The sequence below is a fragment of the Dasypus novemcinctus genome, chromosome 31 (assembly GCF_030445035.2).
Source record: "Dasypus novemcinctus isolate mDasNov1 chromosome 31, mDasNov1.1.hap2, whole genome shotgun sequence".
NCBI classification, from domain to species: domain Eukaryota; kingdom Metazoa; phylum Chordata; class Mammalia; order Cingulata; family Dasypodidae; genus Dasypus; species Dasypus novemcinctus.
The window spans coordinates 8,177,911-8,203,116 of NC_080703.1; the positions used below are offsets into that span (position 1 = coordinate 8,177,911).

At 46.8% G+C, this 25,206-nt stretch overlaps 1 protein-coding gene across 3 annotated transcripts in view; it reads left to right on the forward strand.

The window, feature by feature from the left end:
- The window catches only part of LOC131277072 (leucine-rich repeat and calponin homology domain-containing protein 1-like), a 112,420-nt gene that overhangs the window by 63,627 nt on the left and 23,587 nt on the right, over nt 1–25,206 (forward strand). For 2 of the 3 annotated variants that reach the window (XR_011647827.1, XR_011647826.1), the window contains one exon: nt 24,064–24,977. Coding sequence is in view for 1 of the 3 variants with exons in the window: in XM_058290810.2 (XP_058146793.1) it covers nt 24,064–24,152 (89 nt within the window). In the remaining 2 variants the exon portion in view is untranslated. Of the gene's footprint in view, nt 1–24,063; nt 24,987–25,206 lie in introns of those variants that run through there. The other variant, XM_058290810.2, reaches the window with a different exon arrangement.

The window sequence follows — 25,206 nt, forward strand, 5'->3', positions numbered from 1 at the left end:
TTCATTTCTTCCTCAGTGTCTACCTCCTTTCTTTTTATTTCTAACTTTTAATTTTGTCTTCAAAAAAGTTTTAGATCATGTTAAAGTGACATATAAAATATAGGGGACTCCCATATATCCAAAATCAAACCCTTTACCCCCTTCCCCAGCAATGATCTTTTTACATGTTCATGCTATAGTTACTGCAGCTGATGTAAAGATATTGAAACATAACTATCAAACACGGTTTCATTTGGGATTACATTATGGTTAATATTTTAGACTGTACAATTTTTCTAATCTTATATTTTTTATTTTCAGTTTTTTAAGATTTTTATTTATTTCTCTCCCTCTCCCCCAGTTGTCTGCTCTGTGTCCATTTGCTGTGTGTTCTTCTGTGTCTGCTTGCATTCCAGTCAGTGGCACCGGGAATCTGTGTCTCTTTTTGTTGCATTGTCTTGCTGCATCACCTCTCCACATGCCTGTGCCCATGCCACTTCTGGGCAGGCTGCACTTTCTTTCATGAGGGACAGCTCTCCTTACGAGGTGCACTCCTTATGCATGGAGCTCCCCTACACGGGGGACAGCACTGCATGTGGGCCATCTCATCACATGGGTCAGAAGGTGCTGGATTTGAACCCTGGACATCCCATGTGGTAGACAGATGCTCTGTCAGGTGAGCCAAGACCACTTCCCAAATTTTCTAAACTTAGTTACCTTATATTTTACATTATGGTTTACATTTTAGCCTACCGACTTTTATACATTTTTGGTGTAATTTAACACGTCTTATATCCATCATTGCATGAGCTTGTGGAACACTTCCATTGACCCCCAGTTACCCTGCTTCCATCTATTCTATTGCTCTCTCTCCCTCCCCTCAGGACCCACAGTGACAACCAATCTTCACTGCCTCAAGGACCAGATTTACAGATACTTACAACAATGCTGAGGGCTTGACATACTAGACTGTCATCCCCCATTGGGAGCCACCAATTCTCTTGAGAGACACAATTCCATCTATTTCAGAACATCAGGCCTCCCCAGGATGTGGGCACACCTTCCCACTCATTGTATGAGTCTCCAACCAATGATATAACACACTATACCACTATGACAAGGTGAGCACTCACACACTCCCTAGAAGCCTGTGCCAGATGCCCCCACCTTAAGGACCTTAACCAGGTAATCCTTCTTTATTAAATTTTCCAAAGAGTTTTCTCAACATTATAGTTTAAACCACATGCTCAACAATCTCCCATGTTCAATTTTTTTAAAGATTTTATTTTATTTATTTCTCTCCCCTCCCCCCCAGTTGTCTGTTCTTTGTGCCCATTTGCTACGTATCCTTCTAAATTTTGTCTGCTTCTGTTGTTGTCAGCGGCATGGTAATCTGTGTTTCTTTTTGTTGCGTCATCTTGCTGCATCAACTCTCTGTGTGTTTGGCACCATTCTTGGGCAGGCTGCACTTTCTTTCATGCTGGGCAGCTCCCCTTATGGGGCACACTCCTTGCACGTGGGGCTCCCCTACATGACCCCTGCGTGGCAGTGCACTCCTTGCATGCATCAGCACTGTGTATGGGCCAGCTCCACACAGGTCACGGAGGCCTGGGGTTTGAACCGCGGACCTCCCATGTGGTCGACGGACGCCCTAACCACTGGGCCAAGTCTGCTTCCCTCCCATGTTCAATTGTTCCCTCACCCCTCTCCCTGATTCCTTAGGCCATCTGACCCATCCTCCCACCCTAGACCCCCTCAGACCTGCAAAGACCCATCCAGTATTATCCCTATGCCCCCATCTTATCCCTTCCCTGTACAACTGCTTAACCTCCACTTTATCATAGATTTCACTCATGTAGACATCAGTGCACAACCTTCCTCTCCCCCCAATTTCCTGTAAGCCTATCATCCAGTCACTGAGACAGCTTTGTTTGATTATTTCATATCAGAAAGGTCATGTAGTAATTGTACTCCAATGCATGGCTTGCTTCACTGTACATAAGGTCCTTAAGATTCATCCATGTTTTCCCATTTGTACTGTATTTCTTCTTATAGCTGAGTAGTATTCCATTGTATGTATAGACAACATTTTGTTTATCCATTCATCTGTCATTGGGTTTTGGGTTGATTCCAAATTTTAGCAATAATGAAGAATGGCACTATGAACATTAGTGTGCATAGGTTTGTTCCTGGTTTTCAGTTCTTCTGCATATATACCCAGTAGTGTGATTGCTGGGTCATATGGCAAATCTACAGGTAGTTTTGTTTTTTTTTTTTTACAGGTAGTTTTTGAGGGACTGCCAAACTGTCCTCCAGAATGGCTGGATTCTACTGCACTCCCAATAGCACTGGATGAATGTTCCCATTCCTTCACACCTCCTCAAACACGTGTAGTCTTCTATTTTTTGATAGCTGCCAGTCTGATGGGAGTAACATGGTATCTGCTAGAAATTGTGATTTGCATTTCCCTAATAGCTGGTGATTTTGAGCATCTTTTCACATGCTTTTTTTTTTTTTTGATTTATTTATTTATTTCTCCCCCCTGCCCCGGTTGTCTGTTCTCTGTGTCTATTTGCTGCATCTTCTTGGCTCACTTCTGTTTGTTGTCAGTGGCATGGGAATCTGTGTTTCTTTTTATTGCATCATCTTGTTGTGTCAGCTCTCCGTGTGTGCAGTGCCATTCCTGAGCAGGCTGAACTTTCTTTCATGCTGGGTGGCTCTCCTTATGGGACACACTCCTTGTGTGTGGGGCTCCCCTATGGGGGGGACATCCCTGGTAGCATGGCACTCCTTGTGTGCATCAGCACTGTGCGTGGGCCAGCTCCACACAGGTCAAGGAGGCCTGGGGTTTGAACCATGGACCTTCCATGTGGTAGACGGACGCTGTAACCACTGGGCCAAGTCCACTTCCCTTCATGTGCTTTTCGGCCATTTGGAATTCTTTTTTGAGAAAGTGTTAGTTCAAATATCTTGACCATTTTTTAAGTGGGTTGTGTGACCTTTATTTTATTTCAAACCAATAATTTACAAGATGTCCATTTTTCCACATCCTCAAAACCATTTTTTTTTCCTAATACCAGCATTAAAGCATGTGTGTAGTTGCACCTTATTTTTATTTTTGGTATCTTATGTGCATTTCTCTAATGGCTAATGATGTTGAGCATCTGTTTACATGCTTTTTGGGCATGTGTATATATTCTTGGCAGATATGTCTATTCAAGCCCTTTTCCCATTTCTTAATGGGGCTGATTGTCCTTTTATTGAGTTATAGTAATTCTCTTTATATTCTGTGTATTACACTGTTAGCAGAAACACAGTTTCCAAATATTTTCTTTCCTTTTTTAGGTTTTCTTTTTTACTTTTTGGAAAAGTTGTATAGTAGAAAAGTAGTTAAGTAGAGATCATGGTTCAAATTTTGGAATTAGGTCCTCTTTCTGACCTAGGGCATACATTTAAGGTTAGAGCCACCTTCTTGCTCTGTGGTCCCCATGAGCTTGCCTAAGAGCGTCAAGGGTGCAAGGGGAGCAGAAAATGAAGAGGTGGGTGGGCTGTTGGGGAAGAGCATGGCTGCAGATTCTCCATGTCCTGTGGCTGGGGAGAGCTTGGATACCTTGCTCAGGAGGGAGCATTCCCACACAGTGCTTTTCATCAGAGAGCTCTTCCCCTCCTGGGAACAGTGGACCCCTTTGATGGAAGGTCTGGCCTTTTGGGAAGTTCTCTGTGACTTATATCCATTCAGCTGGCAATCTGCAGATGAGGCTCCAGGAAATTTCTGTCACAATTCTAAAGCCATGACCTTCCAGTCAGATGGAATTTCCTATTAGAGTGCAACCCAAACCCCTTTTCTGTGTCCCTCACCTGAGGGCATATGATGCCACTGAATATTTTCTAATGTTCACTTTGACTGATGGAAAACGCTTGAGTCTGGCTTGTTCTTCCCCAAGATGGACCACAGATCTTGTTTGGATACTGGTTATTGCTCCTTGGTTTTATGAACACCTTGGAAAAATTTCAAATCCTGTCAGTGCCTCATGTTGGTGCCAACAGACCCAGAGACCAGGGCAAGTCATCCAGGTTTGCCTGTGGGGAATTCCTGGGATTGCTAGGTGGATTACTTTTTGAAGCTGTTAAAGTCCTGACCCAGTCACCTGGACAAGACACAGGTAACAGGTGATGCAGGTGGAGGCCTTTTCTGGCACTAGCCTGTGTTACATTTTCAATGTACCCTCGGGAACTGTCACCAGCCCTTGGCAGGTGGGGAGGCTTAGCTAGGAGGGTCTCCTGATCATTAGCTCTTCCTGACAGAAAGCTGTGGTATCAGTGCCCTTCTAGAAGTACATGAAATGGCTCACTTCAGCTCCTCAGATCTTGAAACTGCTGTGAATGGGGAATGGGCTTGGTGCATGTAAAGTCTGCACCTTTTCAGGCCTCTGGGATGCAGTAGACCCTGCAGAAAGTGGTGAGAAGGCTGTCCAGGCTTGGAGGAGATTCCTCCTCTCCAGCACACACCTGGCTGGGTAAATCTAGGGCAGGTGGTCCTGCACCATGTTGGCAAGTCCCTCCTGGGCTGCATCCAGGACTTTGCAGGCAGTGGCTCTTCTTCAACGTCTTCTCATTACTTCCCCTCCATCTGCCCAGGCCTCCCTTATTCTAGGGCTGTTGGGAAGAAGAGCCAGTCCGAAGTAGTCACAGCATGTATGAGCTTGGATGGAGCCCATCGGAAGGCCTGGGACTTGGGGCAGAAGGGCTGAACAGTGAGGAGCACAGGTCATGCAGCCGCTGACCTGCTGGGAGTTCGCAACCATGGTGTCTATTGGTGGGCTGAGGGATGGGGACAACTGCTGTGTCAGAGGGAGAGAGGATTACTGCCCAGTGGCTGCAGGTGCTGGTGAGTCTTGTGGCCAGAGGGAATTACGGGAAGCCACTGTGATGCTGCCCTACCACCCCAAGTGCTTAAGGGCTGATTGGGACAGAGCTGCCCCCATTTCTCCTGCAGAATCTACCCTGAGATGCAGGCCAGCCCAAGGTGTGTCCCCAGGCCTCCTGCCTCACAGGGTGGATCCCCCATACCTCTCCTTGTCCTTATTGTACTCCTTAGCCCCAGGCTCCTCCCTGACCTCCATCTCCTCAGGGCAACTTGGGCATCAGGGCCCTGAGACAAGGCCTGTCTGAGGGAGAGAGTTGAAGGTTTGGTGCCCTGAGGAGGCAGGTTTCAGGAACAGTAGGACTTGGAGGCAGGTGGGCAGTGGTGCCAAGTGAACACGGTGGCTGTTGGGAAGGTGGGGCTGCAGCACCACCCCCACAGCCACCACCATGAGGCTCATCCACCAAGGCTGAGGGACTCAGCTGATGGGGAGAAACAGAGTTCCTCTTGTTTCAGTTGCAATTGCCACCTAAGCATGCACCTCCACTGAGCATGACTGGACAAGTGCTCAAGTGCTCCACCAGTGAATGCCCACCCCATCCCATCACCTGGACTGATCTGCCCCAATGTGCTTGAGTCTCAGAAATTCTATTGGACTCCTGGCCTCAGTTTCCTCCTTGGGAAGATGGTGCTTCAAGGACCAACCCATGAGTTTGAATATAGGACTGACTGGGGGAATCAATAGGAAGGGCTGTCCTGAGCCTGGCTCATGGACAGGGTGGCTGGAGGGACAGGTCTGGTCCTGGGCAGGATTTTCCTCTGTCCAGTGAGGAGGCTCTTGGCATCAGCCCCTACTGAACCAGGTTTCTCATTTCTTAAGGAGGTCTGCATGCCCTTTCCGGACCTCGGACCTTGGTATGATCAGAGCATGGATTAGTGTTGCCCGCCAGAGGGGTCCAGACCCACCCCATATCTGAGAAGGTGCGATTTAGGGCTCATCCTTTACCTGGTAAACATGGTGCATGCACTTCCTTAGGCTTGTAGCTTCATACAGTGACCAAAGCAGACAACAATCCCTGCCTTCTGGGTTCCTTTAGAGTGGGGGCTGCAGGCAATAGGATGCAATATCTTCAGCAGAGGGTACACTCAGGAAGAAGTTGTGACACCCTCACTGTCTCATCTAGATATGGACATGACTTCCATGGAAGGGGTGGGTCTGGTGGATGCCTTGAAATGAAAATGTGAGCACACTGTGGGTGAGGGTGGGCATCTCTCCTCTCCAGACAGCATCATGGGGAGTCAGGTGGTGGGTGACAGGGTACAGCTGTGCCGGATCTGGGCCCACACATCCTGAGACCCCTGGAAGGCCAACCCAGAGGGCATCCCCCTCCCCTTGTAGAGGAGTAAAGATGCTGGGCACTGTCTACAGAGGACATCAGGGGACTCAGTCCATGAGAGAACCTTCCCCCTCCTTTGGAACCTCAAAGTCCCTAGGCCACCAACACCACCTCATGCAGACCCCCAACAGGAGGTGGTGAGCAGCCTGCTTCAAATCTGCTGTGAACCTCAGTCCTGTCTGCCTCCTGCAGGGTTGGCAGGGATGGATGCATCCAAGTCATGGCAAGACCGGTGTCAGTGGGAAGGGGAGACACAAACAACACATGGCAAAAGATGAGGCAGCTCTTTGGGCCAAGTGTACTGGCAGGGAGCCATGAGGGACTGGCATAGGAGGCCCTGACCCCTCATTACTCACACAGAAGCTTCTACTGTGTGTCAACACCAGGCAATGAACAGAACAGTTGGAATTTTTGCCAGTCCTTATGGACTTTATGTTCACTGGGAGGGTCCCTGTGTGTGTTGTGGAGGGAAAGGTCAGAGTCTGATTATGTAGCCCCCACCTGCCCTCAGCACCATCTGCTCCCAGCAGGGCACCTGGATGGACCAGTACTCTGAAGATTTCCTGCAGCCTTCAGAATTTTGTGCCTCAAGTTGCTGGTGGCCAATGCCCATGTAACTGACTGGCTCTGCTCTGGAGCACTGTGCCATGGTTCTTCTTTCATAGATGAGCCACCCAGAGCCCACTGAGGCAGACCCAGAGGGTGAGGAGGTCTCAGGGTAGGGCACATGAGCTTGCGGGGTGGGGGCCAGGATTGCACCACAGAGGCTGGAACTAGCAGAGGTTGCCCTTGGACTGGGATCATAGAAGAGCCCGACATATGACTTGGGTGCCTGTAGGCTGGGAACACTTTTATGGGCTGGATCTTCTGCTAGAGGTATTGGGATCTTCTCTGTATTGGAAAGACACTGAGAGCCATTTATGGTGGGGAAACTGCCTCTTGTCCAGCTCTTTTGTCATCCCCATCCCCCAGGGCAGCAAATACCTCCAGGGCAACCTATAGCACAAGTTCCAAGGTGTGTGGCAGACACCAGAGCAGTACCAGGGCCTGAGTCAGTTCCATCACTGCCTTTACTGCCCATTTCCATGTTGTACCAGTGCCTTTTCTGAAAATAGAGTTTGACACACTGTGTGCTCTGGAGCCAGCTCCTGAGTTGAAGGTGTCTCTAACACCACCACAACAGCCACCCACAGAGATAAGGCCCATGCCCTCCCTGGAGCTAGATTGTCCTATGTCATCAGCTGGAGCACCTCTTAAGGAGCTGAAGGCAGCTACATCACAATCAGGAGAACAAGTTCCAGAGCTGGAAGCAAGTCCACCTTCACCTGCCTTGCTGCCTCTACACTTAACAGCACTGCCCTCTCTAGAGGTAGAGCCTGCTCCTTCAGCAGCAGAAGCACTGGTTTTAGAACTTGAAGGTGCCTTGGTACAACCTCCCTTGCTACCTATGGAGGTAGCAACTATGCCCCTTCTGGAGGTAGACCTGGCTCCATCCTCAGGTATAACACCTGCTGCCAGCTTGGAGACACTGGTCAGCACTTCCTGAGTAGGAGGTGGTCCCACTGCTACCTTCACTGCCATCTTTATAGGTCACTGGAGTGCTCATTCTGGAACTACAATCAGTTAAGTCACCTTCAGAGCAATGGTTCTGGAGAGGGAGGCAAGTGTGGCAACAGCACCAAAGCCAGGAAAGAGCTCAGATCAGTACCAGGGTGGGCTGCCCCACAGATCCTTAATGCCCTTCTGAGATCTCTCAGAATGGTCTTTGTGAGGAGAGGCTGACCTGGCTTTCTCTCCAGAGCTGGTGTCTGAGTAGTTAACAAGGATGGATGCGGTGAGCAGCTCAGCTCAGGAGTGTGGAGCTGGGAGAATCTTTCTCCCATGTTCTGCTTCCCCAGACTTTCCATCCTTGATCCAGAATCCTATGATCTGGGTCAAGACCCTGCTCCATTGCGAGCATTGTAACCTGGGCGAGTTTATTAACCCCAAGCCCACAATTCCCCTTCTAGTGAGTAGATATAGGGCAGTAGCTGTACCTGTCCCATGCACCATTGTGACAATGATCCTGGCCAGCATCCTGAGGGACTGCAGGATCTGGGTTATCTGGGCGTGGCTGGCCATGTTCCCCTCCTTCCCAGGAACTGTTCAAGAAAGTGGTACTCTATCACTGTCTGGACTCCATCTGGTCCCAGTGAGACAAGAAGGGCAAGGAAAACATGGCTCCCGCCATCTACGCCATCATCACCAAGTTCAAACTTGTGACCAAATGCATCATTGTCAGCTACCTCAAGGACCACACCATGAAGGCCATGGCCAGGGCCAGGGTGGTGGTGCACTGGATTGACCTGCCTAGGGTGAACTCAGGGGCCCTCTCTGGAGTCCTGGGGACCCTCTGTGCTCTTGTCTTCTCTCAGTCTCCAGGCCCTGCCACAGCCTGTATCACAGCCCTCCATCTCCTCACATCCCAAACAGGCTCCTCCCTCAGATTGAGTGTAGGTCCCTCTCTTGGTGCAAAGTGTGCCCTCAGGGACTCCCTGGGGGCCTCTCATCCAAGGGGGGAGATGCCAGCTGAGGGTGCTAAAGCTGGAACAGGGGACACTCAGACCACACCTCATTTCTCATTCTTTCTCCCTCTCCAGGAGGATGTAATCTTCAAGAACTTCTCATTCTATGACATGCTCTCTGCTCTGAAAGCCTCATGATTGGCCGTCTGTAGGAGATGTGGGAGGAAGCTTCCAGGTTGACCGGTCTCCCTCCACAGAAAGTCAGTCAGGACCAAGGGCCCCCTTGTGAGGCTGGACATCACTCCACAGGGAGCCTGGGAGGCAGGGTCTCCTCAGGAGGGACTGTGTAGGCTGGGGCTCCACAAGTCCTCAGGTCAGCTCTTCTGCCTCAATACGGGTCCCTGCTCATTCAGCCACAGAGTTGAGTAAAATGGGAACATGTCCATTGTGTGCTTTTCAGCAACACACTCTGTCTAGTTGAAATCTGCACATATTAACACCAGCAGCTCATGAAATAGGAGTGGGGATCTCTGTTGTGCTGAGCTTAGAGGTCAGCTCCCAAGTCCATGATGTCCAGCAGGGCTCAGAGCTGCCCAGTTTCACCTCCACCCACCCAGGCAATCCTGGTCCCAAGCCACAAAAGGAAAGTGGATGTGCTCCTAGTCACTTCCAAACACCCCTACCTTTCCCCTTCCTTCTTGCCCTCCCCCAGGGACATCTTCCACTTCTTTCAGATGCCATCTGAGATTTCCTCAAAAGGGAACAACGTCTCACAGGGCAGCAAACTGATCATCCAGTTAAAGAGCAAGCTTGGGTAGTTAGGACTCAGGAAATGAGTTTTTTTGTTTTTCCCTGGCAGTTTAATTGCAAACATTCTGTTTGGCCTATTTGGGATGAAGATGAGGAGGGACCTGTTTCATTCATTGGCAGTTGGTGGGCAGATGTAGCTCCATAGGCCATGGTTCTTAAATGCAGTGGAGGTGGCTGGGATCTTCCAGGAGATGATGAAATGGCAGGATTTGAGGTCTCCATCCATATGGGGGTCTCAGAACTGCACCTCGTTACCAATAGTATGTGTCAGAGAGCTATGAGAAGTATTTGGGAGACACAAAACCATGGTGGGGCCCTCCTGATCAAAAGTAGAAGATTTCACATAAAAGCTGAAGAAAAATTCAATGTACTGTACTGCAGGGACATGTGGTCCCAGCCATGACACCTCAGGGTGGGGTGTATCTGCAGGCAGAATATCCTGAGTGGACCCCTGGGAGGGGACACCTTTGGTATGGCCTTGGGCAGTCTTTGGGTTGTCCACACATGTGAGCTGGGGCAGCCAGGATCTGCTCAACTAAGCCTCCAGGGACACCCCATTCCTGAGTTACATTGCTGGGACCACACAAGGCTCCACACACATATACACTCAGAGGCTGGGAGGAACAGACACCCTTTAGTGGTGATGGGCTATGGGGCAAGGTCAGTGCAGAGGAGGCTTCCACCTGGAGGGAGCTGCATGTCTTCAGATGCTCTGAGTGAATCCTTACTTGGGTCTGTGTGTCCTCCCACAGAATGGAAACACGAACATTCAGTTTTGCCACGCTCATGAAGAGTTGGCAGGTTTCATGTGAGAAAAGGAACATGGCTGAGCATTCCATTGACTCCTGTGGGAGACCAGGAGGGCCAAGGCGTCCATGCCACTAGCCTGCACCACTGACTCTGGACTGCCAGTAAGAGGTCAGATCTTTGTCCTCGTGTCACAGATGTACAAAGAGACTCAGGGGGTCCAGGCCTCTTGCACAAGGCCCCCAGGGCATCTCTGATATATAGTGGCAGCAGATTTCCACCTGTCCATTTGGTCCAGGTGTCCAAGACCCCAGGGACAATGGGAGGGGTGGAGGGCCTCGTTGACCTCCACCTGCTCAATCTGGGCAAGAGGGGACCCCCAAGTTTTCCACTTTGGTCACAAACCCCAAAAAGGCAAAAAGAAGCAGCAATAGTAGTAGTGGCTGAATATGTCTAATGCCAGAGCCAAGGCCAGGTGGCCTCCAAGTCAGGATGGGACCCTCCTCAAACCCATCCTTCCTTGGCCTCTGAGTCTGGGAAGCCTCCCTTCAAACTCCCCTCCCCTGGAACATTTAGGGTCTTGAGCCCTGGGAATCCTTGGGATCTAGTGGCAGCAAGAGCCTGGAAGAGATGATGCAGGGTGGATTGGGTTTGGTGGGGGGTAATCTTGTGATTGAAGAAAAGCTGGTGATGTGAGGTGACTGCAAGGAAGTTTAGGGGACTTGGAGGCTGGAAAGTTTACAGAGGGATGACAGCTGAGTGTCCAATTTTGTCCCAGGGTAATGCTGGGAGGCCTTAGGTGTCTGAGATGGTTGGGTATTCAAGGTGGGTTCTTGGGGACACCTGAGTACCTGTGCTTAACCCCACCCACCAAAGCTGGGGACGTTCCTCACTCAGTTTTGCTTTTTGGCTTTTTTATTTTTATTTATTTATTTATTTTAATTTTTTTTATTTTATTGACTTTGTAATAATATTACATTAAAAATATATATGTGAGGTCCCATTCAACCCCACCCCCCCCCACCCCGCCTCTCCCCCCCCCCCCCAGCAACACTCCCTCCCATCATCATGACACATCAAATGGATTTGGTAAGTACATCTTTGGGCACCTCTGCACCTCATAGTCAATGGTCCACATCATGGCCCATACTCTCCCCCATTCCATCCAGTGGGCCCTGTGAGGATTTACAATGTCTGGTGATTGCCCCTGAAGCACCATCCAGGGCAGCTCCTTGTCCCAAAGACGCCTCCACCTCTCATCTCTTCCTGCCTTTCCCCATACCCATCAGCCACTATGTCCACTTTTCCCAATCCAATGCCACCTCTTCTATGTGGACATTGGATTGGTTGTGTCCATTGCACCTCTATGTCAAGAGGAGGCTCAGATTCCACATGGATGCTGGATGCAATCCTCCCACTTTCAGTTGTAATCACTCTAGGCTCCATGGTGTGGTGGTTGTCCTTCTTCAACTCCATCTTAGCTGAGTGTGGTAAGTCCAATAAAACAGATTGTAGGTGCTGGAGTCTGTTGAGGCTCAGGACCTGACTATCACATTGTCAGTCCAGAAATTCAAATCCCCTAAATATATCTTAAACCCCAACATTAAATGCACCTCCAGCACATTAGCATGAAAGTCTTATGAAGGGAGATCCCATCTGAGTCCAGATTCATCACACATAAACACCATTTCCAAAGAGGGGCCATCTGACCTGGTAGTTAACCCCATCGGCCATGACCATAACTCCCATGGGTCTCTTTAGCCCTCAAAGGAACCAATATCTGGGGGTTGTATCTGCTTTATCTGTCTCTCTGACTCTGCTCAGTTGTGCATAAGGGCAATACTTCTGCCAGCCTCCAGACTCTTTTTTAGAAACTCGTAGCCATATAAACTCATTTCTCCTTTCCATTTCCCCATTATTTTAGGTCAAACAGCATTTTAAAGTCATGTTATTTTATGTAGACAGGGATATTCTGCTGATCCGCATTGAACCTTCCGTATAAGGTCATTTTCCAGTTGCATCATCAGTTGGTAGTTGATAGTGGTCCCTCGGTGCCAGGGAGGCTCATCCCTGGGTGTCGTGTCCCACGCTGGGGGGAAGGCATTGCATTTACATGCTGAGTTTGGCTTCGAGACTGGCCACATTTGAGTAACATGAAGGCTGACAGGAGGAAATTCCCAGGCACAATGTTGCTCTAGGCCTTGTTCTTATTTTAGGCTTATCAGCTCACAAGCATAGTCATTAGCATCAGGGGCTCACTGTTGAACCCTCACTCCCTCCCGGTCCCCGCCGCTGCACCTCGGAGACTGTCGCTGCTCCCCTAGGGACCATGACAGCACCACTGGCCAGGAACCCAGTACCCCTCCTGCTGTGGTTTTTAATTGTTACCACTATGAGTATATCAAAACATTATCATGCACCCTGGACATATGTTCTGTACAGCTCCCTGTCAGCCATATATCACCTGTCAATGGCATCCCATACCAGTATCCCTCCATTGCCATTGTTGAAACACTCTGTGTTCCAGAACTCCCTGAAATTTGAAGCCCAATATAATGTCAGGGTCCCTTACTAGGGAATGGCATATAGCGGTGGGTTTAAAGGTTAGATAAAGAACACGTGTTTACTTGGAAAAAATTCTACATCCTATCTTTTTCTTTTTTTTTTCCCCCTAATTATTCAGCTTCTCTTCACAGGAGCCCTAGACCACAGCAATGCATATATATAATATACAGCACTCCCATACATCCACCACAAAACCTTTACCCTTCCACAGTGCTACTCTTACACCCTATTCACATCATATATACTTAACGTGATGTACAGAGTCTGAGACACTAGCTTTCTAACAAGGTGACATCTGTGCTTACATTATGGTGCATACTTTAGGATACACAGTTTTTTACATTCTTAGTTATCCTATGTTTTACATTATGGTTTACATTATCAGTCTGTTATCTCCTATATGTTATGGTGTAATATTACATGTTTTATATCCATCCTTGTGTACTCTCAAGAAACTCCTCTCTTACCCCCCATTTACCTTGGTTCCACACATTTAACGTCCATTTTCCCTTCCACCTTGGTGCCCACAGTGACAGCCAACCTCCGTTTCCTGAGGAGCCACTTCCAGATACAGATGGAATAGTGTTCAGGGCCTAACTTGCTCAACTGCCCCAATGCCCTGGGAGCCACCCTTTCTCTCGAGGGATACAGTTCCCTCTATTTGATGGCATTAGTCCTCCCCAGGATGTGGGTCCACCCCCACTCTCACTACTTGGGTTTCTACTCCATGGTGTCACCCACTCTGGCAGAATGAGCATTTAGACATTCCCCAGGAGCCCGTCCTGCATCAGACCCTCCCCTCTGAGCATTCTAAACAGGTAACCCTCTTTATTATATTTTGATATGATTTTCTCAGCATTTTACTCTCCACCAACACCTGACCCTCTCCTGTGTTCGTATGCTACCCCTCTCTCCCCCCACTTTTGGGCAATGTTACCCATCCGTCCCTCCCCAGCCACCCTCAAACCCGCAAAGCCCCAACCAAAGGCAACCACTTGCCCCCTTTTATCTCTTCTTTGTGTTCATACTTACCACCATCTCGTCTTAAATTCCACCCCTGCAGACATCGGCTCACATCTTTCCTCCACCCTCCAATTTCCTGTAAGCCTATCGTTCAGTCTCTTGCTATCTAGGGCAGCTTGGTTATTTCATATCATTGAGGTCATGTAGTATTTGTCCTTCAATGCCTGGGTTGCTTCACTCAACATAAGGTTCTCAAGATTCATCCATGTTATCACATGTGTTTGTAGTGTGTTTGTTCCTACAGCCGAGTAGTATTCCATTGTGTGTATATACCACATTTTATTGATCCACTCATCTGTTGATGGGCATTTGGGTTGATTCCAACTTTTGGCAATAGTGAACAATGCTGCTATGAACATTGGTGTACATATATCGGTTTGTGTCCTTGTTTTCAGTTCTGCTGGGTATATACCCAGCAGTGGTATTGCTGGGTCATATGGCAAATCTATGGCTAGTTTTTTGAGAAACCGCCATACTGTCCTCCAGAATGGTTGGATCCTTCTGCATTCTCACCAGCAGTGGATGAGTGTTCCCCTTCCTTCACATCCTCTCCAGCACTTGTATTCTTCTGTTTTTTTCATAGCTGCCAATCTTATGGGTGTAAGATGGTATCTCATTGTAGTTTTGATTTGCATTTCCCTGATAGCTAAAGATTTGGAACATTTTTTCATGTGCTTTTTTGCCATTTGTATTTCTTCTTCGGAGAAGTGTCTATTTAAGTCTTTTTCCCATTTTTTAAATGGGTTGTTTATCTTTTTATTTTCAAGATATAGGAGTTCTTTATATATGCAAGTTATAAGTTTCTTATCAGATATATGATTGCCAAATATTTTCTCCCACTGTGTGGGCTCCCTTTTTACTTTCTTGACAAATTCCTTTGAGGTGCAGAAGGCTTTAATTTTGAGGAAGTCCCATTTATCTATTAGTTCTTTTGCTGCTCATGCTTTTGGTGAGATATTCATAAATCCATTTCCTATTACAAGGTCCTGTAGATGTTTCCCTACACTGCTTTCTAAGGTTTTTATGGTCTTGGCTCTTATATTTAGGTCTTTGATCCATCTTGAGTTGATCTTTGTATAAGGTGTGAGATGGTAATCCTCTTTCATTCTTCTACATATGGCTATCCAGTTCTCCAGACACCATTTGTTGAATAGGCCACTCTCTCCCAGTTGAGAGGGTTTGGTGGCTTTATTGAATATTATGTGGCTGTATATGTGAGGGTCTATATCAGAGCTTTCAATTCGATTCCATTGGTCTATGTGTCTCTCCTTATGCCAATACCATGCTGTTTTCACCACCATAGCTTTGTAGTATGTTTTGAAGTCAGGTAGTGTGATTCCTCCAATTTCGTTTTTCTTTTTCAGTATGTCTTTTGCTATTCGGGGTCTCTTTCCTTTCCAAATAAATTTCATAGTTAGTTTTTCCAGTTCCTTAAAGAAGGCTGCATTGATTTTTATTGGGATTGCATTGAATGTGTAGATCAGTTTTGGTAGGATAGACATCTTAATAATGTTCAGTCTTCCTATCCATGAACAAGGAATAGTCTTCCATTTATTCAGGTCTTTGATTTCCTTGAACAATCTTGTATAGTTCTCGGTGTATAAGTTCTTTACCTCTTTAGTTAAATTTATTCCTAAGTACTTGATTTTTTTATTTACTATTGTGAATGGTATTTGTTTCTTGATTTCCTCCTGATCTTGCTCATTATTGGTGTACAGAAATGCTACTGATTTTTGCGCATTGATCTTATAACCGGCGACTTTACTAAACTCATTTATGAGTTCTAGAAGCTTCGTTGTAGATCTCTCAGGGTTTTCTATTTATAGGATCATGTCATCTGCAAATAATGAAATTTTGACTTCTTCCTTTCCAAGTTGAATGCCTTTTATTTCTGGTTCTTGCCTCAGTGCTCGAGCAAGTACTTCTAAGACAATGTTAAATAGGAGCGGAGACAGTGGGCATCCTTGTCTTGTTCCTGAGTTTAGAGGGGAGGAGTCTAGGATTTCTCCATTGTAAACAATATTGGCTTTAGGTTTTTCATATATACTCTTTATCATGTTCAAAAAATTTCCTTGTATTCCAATCTTTTGGAGTGTTTTTATCAAGAAAGGGTGCTGTATTTTGTCAAATGCTTTTTCTGCATCAATAGATATAATCATGTGATTTTTTTCCTTCAATCTGTTTATATGGTGTATTACGTTGATTGATTTTCTTATGTTGAACCATCCTTGCATACCTGGGATGAATCCCACTTGGTCGTGGTGTATAATACGTTTAATGTGTTGTTGAATATGATTAGCAAGTATTTTGTTAAGTATTTTTGCGTCTAGGTTCATTAGAGAAATTGGTCTGTAATTTTCCTTTCTTGTGATGTCTTTGTTTGGCTTTGGTACTAGGGTAATGTTGGCATCATGGAAGGAGTTGGGTAATGTTCTTTCTGTTTCGATGTTTTGGAATAGTTTCAGCAGGATTGGTGTCAGTTCTTTCTGGAATGTTTTGTAGAATTCACCTGTGAAGCCATCTGGCCCTGGGCTCTTCTTAGTTGGGAGATTTTTAATAACTGATTCTATCTCTCTGCTTGTGATTGGTTTGTTAAGACCATCAATTTCTTCTTTTGTCAATATGGGCTGCTTATGTGTTTCTAGGAATTTGTCCATTTCCTCTAGATTGTCATTTTTGTTGGAATATAGTTTTTCAAAATATCCTCTTATGATATTCTTTATTTCTGTGGGGTCGGTGGTGATATTGCCTTTCTCATTTCTTATTTTGTGTATTTCCATCTTCTGTCTTTTTTTCTTTGTTAGTATCGCTAAAGGTTTGTCAATTTTGTTAATCTTCTCAAAAAACCAGCTCTTGGTCTTGTTTATCTGTTCAAGTGCTTTCTTATTTTCTATTTCATTTAGTTCTGCTCTTATCTTTGTTATTTCCTTCCTTCTTCTTCCTGTTGGGTTACTTTGTTGTTGTTTTTCTAATTCCTTCAAATGTGCAGTTAGTTCTTCAATTTTTGGTCTTTCTTCTTTTTTGATATATGAATTTATGGCTATAAACTTCCCTCTCAGTACTGCTTTTGCTGCATCCCATAAATTTTGGTATGTTGTGTTATCATTATCATTTGTTTCAAGGTAGTCATTGATTTCTTTTGAGATTTCCTCTTTGACCCACTGTTTTTCTAAGAGTGTGCTGTTTAATTTCCAAATCGTGGTGTGAAATCTGGGCTTCTGTCCCTTGCAAATCTCCAGCTTGACTCCACTGTGGTCAGAGATAATGTTTTGTATGATTTCAATCTTTCTGAATTCGTTCAGCCTTTCTTTGTGGCCTAGCATATGATCTATCTTGGAGAATGATCCATGTGCGCTTGAGAAAAATGTATATCCTGCTGTGTTTGTGTGTAGCGATCTATATATGTCTATTAGATCCAGCTCCTCTAATATACTGTTGAGATGCTTTGTTTCTTTGGTGATTCTCTTTTGAGATGTTCTGTCCAGAGTTGATAGTGGTGTATTAAAATCCCCCACTATAATTGTAGATGTATCTATTCTTTCACTTAGTTTTTCCAGCATTTGCCTGACGTATTTAGAGGCACCCTTGTTAGGGGCATAAATATTTATGATTGTTCGATCTTCTTGACAGATTTTTCCTTTCACTAAAATGTAGTATCCTTCTTTGTCTCTCACAATTGTTTCACATTTAAAGTCTATTTTGTCTGATATTAATATAGCTACTCCTGCCTTTTTTTGGTTATTGTTAGCTTGTATGATTGTTTTCCAGCCATTCACTTTCAATCTCCATGCGTCTCTGGGTCTAAGATGTGTCTCTTGTAGATAGCATACGGATGGGTCATATTTCCTTATCCAATGTCCCAGTCTGAATCTTTTGATAGGTGAGTTTAATCCGTTGACATTCAGTGTTATTACTATCAAGGAATTATTTGTGTTAGCCATATTTTGATTGGATTTGTGTTTGTCATATTTTGTTTGTATATTTTTTTTGTCTTTTTTGTTGTTGTTGTTGGTCTTATACTCTCCTCCAACTCTGCCTTTCCTGTTTTTTCCTTTCTTCCTGCAGAACTCCCTTTAGAATTTCTTGAAGGGGAGGTTTCTTGTTGGTATACTCTTTCAGTTTCTGTTTGTCTGCGAATATTTTGAACTCTCCATCATGTTTGAATGCTAGTTTAGCTGGATAGAGTATTCTTGGTTGGAAATTTTTTTCCTTTAGTACCTTGACTATATCATACCACTGCCTTCTTGCCTCCATGGTTTCAGATGAGAAATCAGCACTTAATCTAATTGAGCTTCCCTTGTATGTGATGGTTTTCTTTTCTCTTGCTGCTTTTAGGATTTTCTCTTTGTCTTGAGCATTGGATAATTTGACAAGTATATGTCTTGGGGTGGGCCTGTTGGGGTTTATGACTTGTGGAGTGCGCTGTGCTTCTTGGATATGTACATCTGTCTCTTTCAGTAGATTTGGGAAGTTTTCAGCCATTATTTCCTGCAACACTCTTTCTGACCCCTTTCCCTTCTGTTCACCTTCTGGAATGCCTATAATACGTATGTTTGAGCGTTTTGCATTGTCATTCAGTTCCCTAAGTCCTAATTGGATTTTCTCTATCTTCTTATTGACCCCTTCTACTATCTGTTTGATTCCTGATGTACTGTCTTCCACATCACTAATTCTCTGCTCTGTCTCTTCTAGTCTGCTGATATTTGCTGCAAGTGTGTTTTTTATTTCTTGAACTGTGGTGTTCATTCCCATCATATCTGTTATGTTTTTTCGTATGTCTGCAATTTCCCCTCCAAGTGATGTCTTCATGTTGTTAACCTCTTTCATTACTTCGTCAAATTTGTCGGTGATAAATGTTCTGAGATCTTTCATTGCTTGTGCCAAGTTTTGCTCCCCTTCGTGATTATTGGTTTGTTGACTGGATTCAGCCATGTTTTCCTGATTACTGGTTTGGTTTGTAGATTTTTGTTGCTTTCTGGTCATCTCTTTATCTTGACGGATTTAATCAGTTCCTTAGCTTCTTTGTCTGCTCTTGGAGGTTAATTAGCTGTTATTTTTGCATCGGTGTTATATCTTCTCTTTGTCACTTTTTTCTTCTTATTCTAGCTTCTTGTTGTTGGTTAAGTTCACTTTAAAGGAAAGTATTAGTGTTGGGGGAAGGCAATTGTGTAAGCAAGGGAAAAGTGTAAAGTAGTATTGGTGATATATGTTAACAAAGCAAGAATATGAGATCTGGGAGGATGGAGGTTAGATTCATGTAAATTGTGTAGAGTTATAGCAGTAGGTAGAGTACCTATTATGAGGTAGATGATTGAATATGGGAGGAATATGGTATGAGCTAAAAAGCTATTGATTTCGTGAGAGAGGGAAAGAGAAAAGAAAGGTAATAGTTTCAAGAGTGGATAACAGACAGAAAACAAAACATAGGTATTAGAAATTAAGACTTAGACCCTTCATGGATCGAAGAAAGGGAGGTGGGAGGTGGAATATAGGAGAGCCAGTAGATGGTGACGGATATCAAGATGTAGGGGAAAGAGGATAGTGTAGGTAGCCTAAATCAGTTCACACAGAATTTTGGCTTTTTTAAAGATTTGTTTTATTTATTTCTCTCCCCTTCCCCTCTGTTGTCTACTCTCTGCATCCATTCGTTGTGTGTTCTTCTGCATCTGCTTGCATTATCAGGCGGCACTGGGAATCTGAGTCTCTTTTTTGTTATGTCATCTTGATGCATCAGCTCTCAGTGTGTGCAGTGTCACTCCTGTGCATGCTGCACTTTTTTTTCATGTGTGGTGGCTCTCCTTGCAGGGTGCACACCTTGTGTGTGGGTCTCCCTTATGTGAGGGTGCCCCTGCATGGCATGGCACGGCACTCCTTGCATGCAGCAAGTTTATGACATGGGTCAGGAGACCCTGGGGATTGAACCCTGGACCCTCTATGAACCATGGACAGTAAGGGCTGCTGCCATGACCCAGAGGGGAGGGTGAGGTCTGCCCCAGGATGGTGGCCATGAAGGCATGATTAGGGCCCATATCCTGAGTGGATATGCAGTTGAAGCCAAAACTGTCCCACAGCACAGAGGCTGCAGAGCTGCCAGGATGCACAGCTGTCTGTGCTGCAATTCTCTTGTTGGCAGGATCTGGGATGCTTGTACTAAGCTGTCACTGATTGACCCTTGATCTGAGCCCTGCCCACACTTGTGCCCTCATGGTCAAGGCTGTTGTGGTTTAGACCTTGCTGACCACAGCTACATCCTGAAGTCCAGGGCCATAGTCATCTAGCCTCCTCTCAGATATCTGGGATTGGACTGGAGGTTGTGGGCTCTGCCTGGGTGTTCATTGTTACTTAGAGGTGTCCTGGAGGGGCAGGGGCAGGGCAAGGGCCCTCACAAGAGCAAACCATCTTTGGTGATTGGGAGACAAGAGGGAAAGAGAAAGGCCCCAAAGTCAGTCCACAATCCCCACCCTTTGCTGCATTGTCAACTATTGTCCCCAGGGCCCTGGGATCCCATAACAGTTGTCCAGGCTGAGGGCCCCAGGGCATGGTTCAGCCTGCAGGGCAGGGGATTGGACCCTCACTTGGAAACACCCTCAAGACAGAGGTGCAAGTTCTTGTAGGAAATGGGGTTAGGGATGATTGGAAAAGTGCCCTCATTTCATGGAGTCTCTCAGGGTTGCAAGAGAAGACAGGGAGACCCCTGTAGATGCAGCCTAGAGCCGAGGAGGATCCACATAGAATCTGGTGGCTGTGCTGTTTGGAGCAGATTCCAGGACCCATACCCTGAAGCCTGTCCATTTCCTTTTTCCTCTATTTTTTTTTTTTAATTTTTCTTCTCTTTTCTTTAAAAGATAAATAGATCTCACAAAACTTTATGATAAAAAACATGAGGTTCCCAGATACCCCAATCTCCACCCACCTACCCATCCCACTCCCACTCCTCCCATATCAACATCCCGTTTCCTCAGTCAGACAAATTCTTTGCATGTGGGAAATACACCCTGGAGCACTGCCAGTCCCCATGGACCTTAGTTTCCATTGTAGTTCACACTGTCCCCCAGTCCATTCAGTGGCTTATGTCAGGATAAACAATGTCCTGCATCTGCCCCTGCAATATCATTCAGGTCAACTCGATGTCCTAAAAAAGCCCCTATCACACCTCTTCCTCTCTCTCTCTGACCTCAGCACCTCCCAGTTGCCTGTACTTCAGGAATTATGAGATTGGAACCATTCTTGTCCAGCAGTGCCACCTGGTGCCATCATTTTGCTCTTATTTTTCACCTTGTAATTATTTTTTTTTAATTTTTAAATTTTTGTCTTTTTCTTAAAGGTACATAGATAATAAAAAATGTTACATTGAAAAATATATAAGGGTCCCATATAACCCACACAACTTCTCAGTCCTCCCACATCAATAACCTCTTTCATCATTACGGCGCATTTATTGTATTTGGTGAATACATTTTGGAGCTCTGCTACATGTAGAGGTGGAGTGTACATTGCCACCCCAGGGTCCACAAGATAAGGGTTGTTGTTGCCCCACCACAGGTGACCGACCAAGATTGGGCTCTGTCCATGATACATAAGGCCCTGAAAGAGCATAACCTGTGTTTAGACCAGCCTATGGACTGCCAGCTGGTGCAAATCATCTCAGAGGATTGTGGGAGTGGGTGGGTGGAGGGCTGGCATGGTCACCGTATTCCCAGCATGAAGGTCTGAAGCCACTGGCCCAAGGGGGCCTGACACCCTGTCCACCAACCATGTTGCCCAAGGTAGGCCTCAGTGCCCACAGCTCCTTCTCCCTGTCTGCTCCATCTCCCTGTGTACCCTTCCTTGGGCATGACCCAGGCATTGGGAGACCAAGCTCAGAGCTAACAGCATTGAGGTAACATTGAAAGAGATTTTCACCTCAGTCCATGGGCATAGTCCAAGCAGAGGAGTCACCATGAAGGACATCCTCTCACCATTAGGGGGTGACTGCCCCTCCAGAAGCACCATGTCTAGTGGACACCAGCACCAAATATGCTGCACACACTGCGTTATGACAGTGAACTATACAGAAAACCTCCTTATCTCCTTTGGAGACTCTGGGGCCAACACAGTATTCTAGAAAGTGGGAAAGGAAGAGAATCTAGAAGAGCAGCACAAACCCTGAGACTGGTTTCTTGGCCCACAGCCCTAAGTTCAGGGTCTTGAGCACCTGGCCTACTTCTGATCACAAAGGAGAGAAAATTACCCACATGTGCACACATGGTAGGTTTGTGCACAATAAGGGGAGCTGTGTTCTTGTCAGTAGCCTGCTCCCCGTTCCAGGCCCTGAGCCCTGGCAAGTGATACTTACCCCACCATTTCTAGAAATGGGTTCGGAGCCCTCCTCTGTCAAACTGGAACTGGGACCTGTGAGGGGTGAAATAGGGCAGAAGGATCCATCCTGCTGAGCAGGAAGCCTGAGGACAGGAGAAGCTGAGCTGGGTCCTCACCCCCCTGAGGCTGAAGCAGGAATTGCAGCCAGTGATTCCTTGTAGCCGGCTGTAGGCCAGGAAGATGGGAGGAAAATCGGGCCAAGGTGTGAATACTTGCTGGGCTCAGATACTGTGTGGTCATGGAGGCCCTTAGGACCCCTGGCTCAGCACAGAGCCCAGGACCCTCCACCAGCCTCCTGCCTGCCCCAGCTGGGGGCTGAGGGGCCACTTCAGTCTAGGGAATCAGGGAAGTAAAACTCTAGTCTAACATTTTAAAAGGAAACACTGGTCTTGAATGCATTTTCTCTGTAAATAACATAGTTGCTAGCTCTCCTGGTCTCTCTGAGATGTTGGTGCTGGATGCTCATCTATAAAATGACAAGCATCACTTACTGCCGGGGGCCACTCAGCAGCAGTGATTGCCCCCAGCACTCCCTCAGCCCTGGTGGTGGCCCACTTCCCTGGGCTCCCTCACGGCCTCTCACACACCAGCTATGAGGAGCATTTTCAGCCCAGTTAGGGACCCTGTCTGTAAACACAGGGACAGGGGGCAGAGGAGAAAGAGGAGGGGCTCCTGCCTTTCCATCTGCCCACACTCTCCTGCCTGCCCCCGGGTCCCCTGCTCCTGGCTGTCCTCTGTGGGAGACATCTGGGGACCTTGGCAGTGGAGATGTTATAAGACATCCAGTAACCCCCTCCCTATGTCTTCACCCCCAGCTTCTTCAGGCTCTCCAAACCCACCAAGTCCAGCAGCAGTGTGGCCCCACCTGGCAGGGTTCTAGGTGCCCTCAATATCCTTGGAGGGTGGGAGGCACAGGAAGGCTGGTGGCTTGTGGTGGTTGCCTGTTCCTGTGAGCAGAGTCATGGATGCTTCACCCACGTGTGCTCTGCTTTGGCCAGTGCACATAACTTCCTGCTCACAGAATCCCCTTGTCGACCTAGTTACCGAGGGTCTGTGAGTACATGGGCTCTCTGTTTCTGACATAGGAGCAGAGATCTGGAACACACCGTTCACACCTTTAGGTACCTGAGTGGGACTTGGTCTTGCTAGAGACTATCCCCACCCACTCCTACCTAAGCTTCAGAACAGAAGTTGAACCTGGCAGCAAGGTGGGAACATTCAGCAGCATGGCACTGCAGTGACAATGGAGATACATCTGTGGGTGAGGCTGCCATGTAGGGGTTGGTGAAATGAGCCCTGATCCAGGGTGGTTGCAAGAGGAGGGGCATGCCTGGAGCCCACCACCAGGTCATCACATGGGAGCTGTGAAGAGAGCCCTGGGCAGGGAAAGAGTGGCCAAGCCTGAGGCTGTGGGCAGCGTCCTAGAGGAGTGCTCTGTCCTGTACTCTCCCAGCCATATGCCACACCCCATCCAGCTAAGGCAACCTGGCATGTGTTCTCTGAGAGCACATTTACACAGTTTATGTCCAGCTAGTCAGTGTAGTGCTGGGAAACTAGGCCAGGAGAGAGGGAGGGATTGGACCAGGGTTCCAGGGTGGAGAGTCCTGAGGGTAAGACAGGATTGTGGCCTCCAAGCGAGGGCTCAACACACTCCCATAGGGTTTCCTACACAGGCAGAAACTTCCAGGTGTTCTCCTAGGGTCCTGAGCCAAAGGCAGCTTCATTCCCTTCCCTGGTGGAGTGCAGCCTGGGAAGATTCCTGGACCAGGGCTTCTCTTAGAGGTAGGTGGATTTTTTCCTTTTTCTCCTGTTCCAGTTAACAGGGAACTTCAGAAACTTCTCTATTTGAAAAGAGAGGATGAACCCCCAGGGCTGCAATCTCGTTGGGGTCACCGCTTTGAGTAAATTGGTACTCTCAGCCACTCAACTGAAGGCGAGTGCATCAGGCTACTCACACCATCCCTGCATTTCCAGTGATGAGCACTAAATCAATGTATGGACAATGAAATGATGGTACCACAATATCTCCATTCCCCAAGGCAACAGGAAACTCTTCTCTGGCTCCAACTCCCCCACTGTGGCATCAATTCTATTTGGCAAAATTGACTAAAGGAGGACAATTCCAGCTGAGCACTGGTCTTTGCCAAAGAAACCCCAATTAGAAGTTATGCAAACAAAGATCAGTCAGTCTTTGTCCATCGACAATCATGGACCAGGATCCTCGTGGTGTCCATGCCCATGCATAAGGAAACCCAAACTAAGACCAGCCCCTTTCTAGCTGCAGCATCTTCAACTTGAACTTTTGTAGTCTCAGTCACAGAGTGAAGGTGACAACAGGCTCTCCCTGCTGGACCATGGCCTGGATTATGGATGCACTAAACCAGGACATCCTTCCTTCAAGGAATGTCCATAGACCCATGGATGGAGGGAAGCATCAAAGATCATGCATGTCACAATCAAGGCCGGACACAGCTACTCCCATTGCTGTGATTCAAGCTCTCAGAGAGTGCTGTGCCAGGTCTTTCTGGCTCCTGAACTGACACTAGGGTGGCAGTGCTTGCCCTCAGTTCTTCACTAGCCATGGACACAAGCCTCTTCTGGTTGGGATTGCCCCAGCCTTGAGTTAATGGACTCAAAGTTCTCCATATCCAGCTCTTTCTCACTCCTGTTCAGTGGCTTGAGCACCTCTCCCTCTTCATCACTCCCTCTGCATCTTCCCCACAACCACATGTAAGTTATTTCCCACCGTCTGCCTTTGCAGGGCTGGAGGATAGAGCTGGGGCTGGAGGGGCACAAGTCCTTGTATGTCCTTGTGCAGGGTTTCCTGAAGAGTCCCTGTTGCACATAGAACATGCCCCAAGTTTAAAATGATAGGTGTCAGGGCTCAAGCCCTGCTTTGAGAAGTATGAGTTGGAACCTGGGAATCTGTGCTTTTAACACGGGGATAGGAAATTGGAAG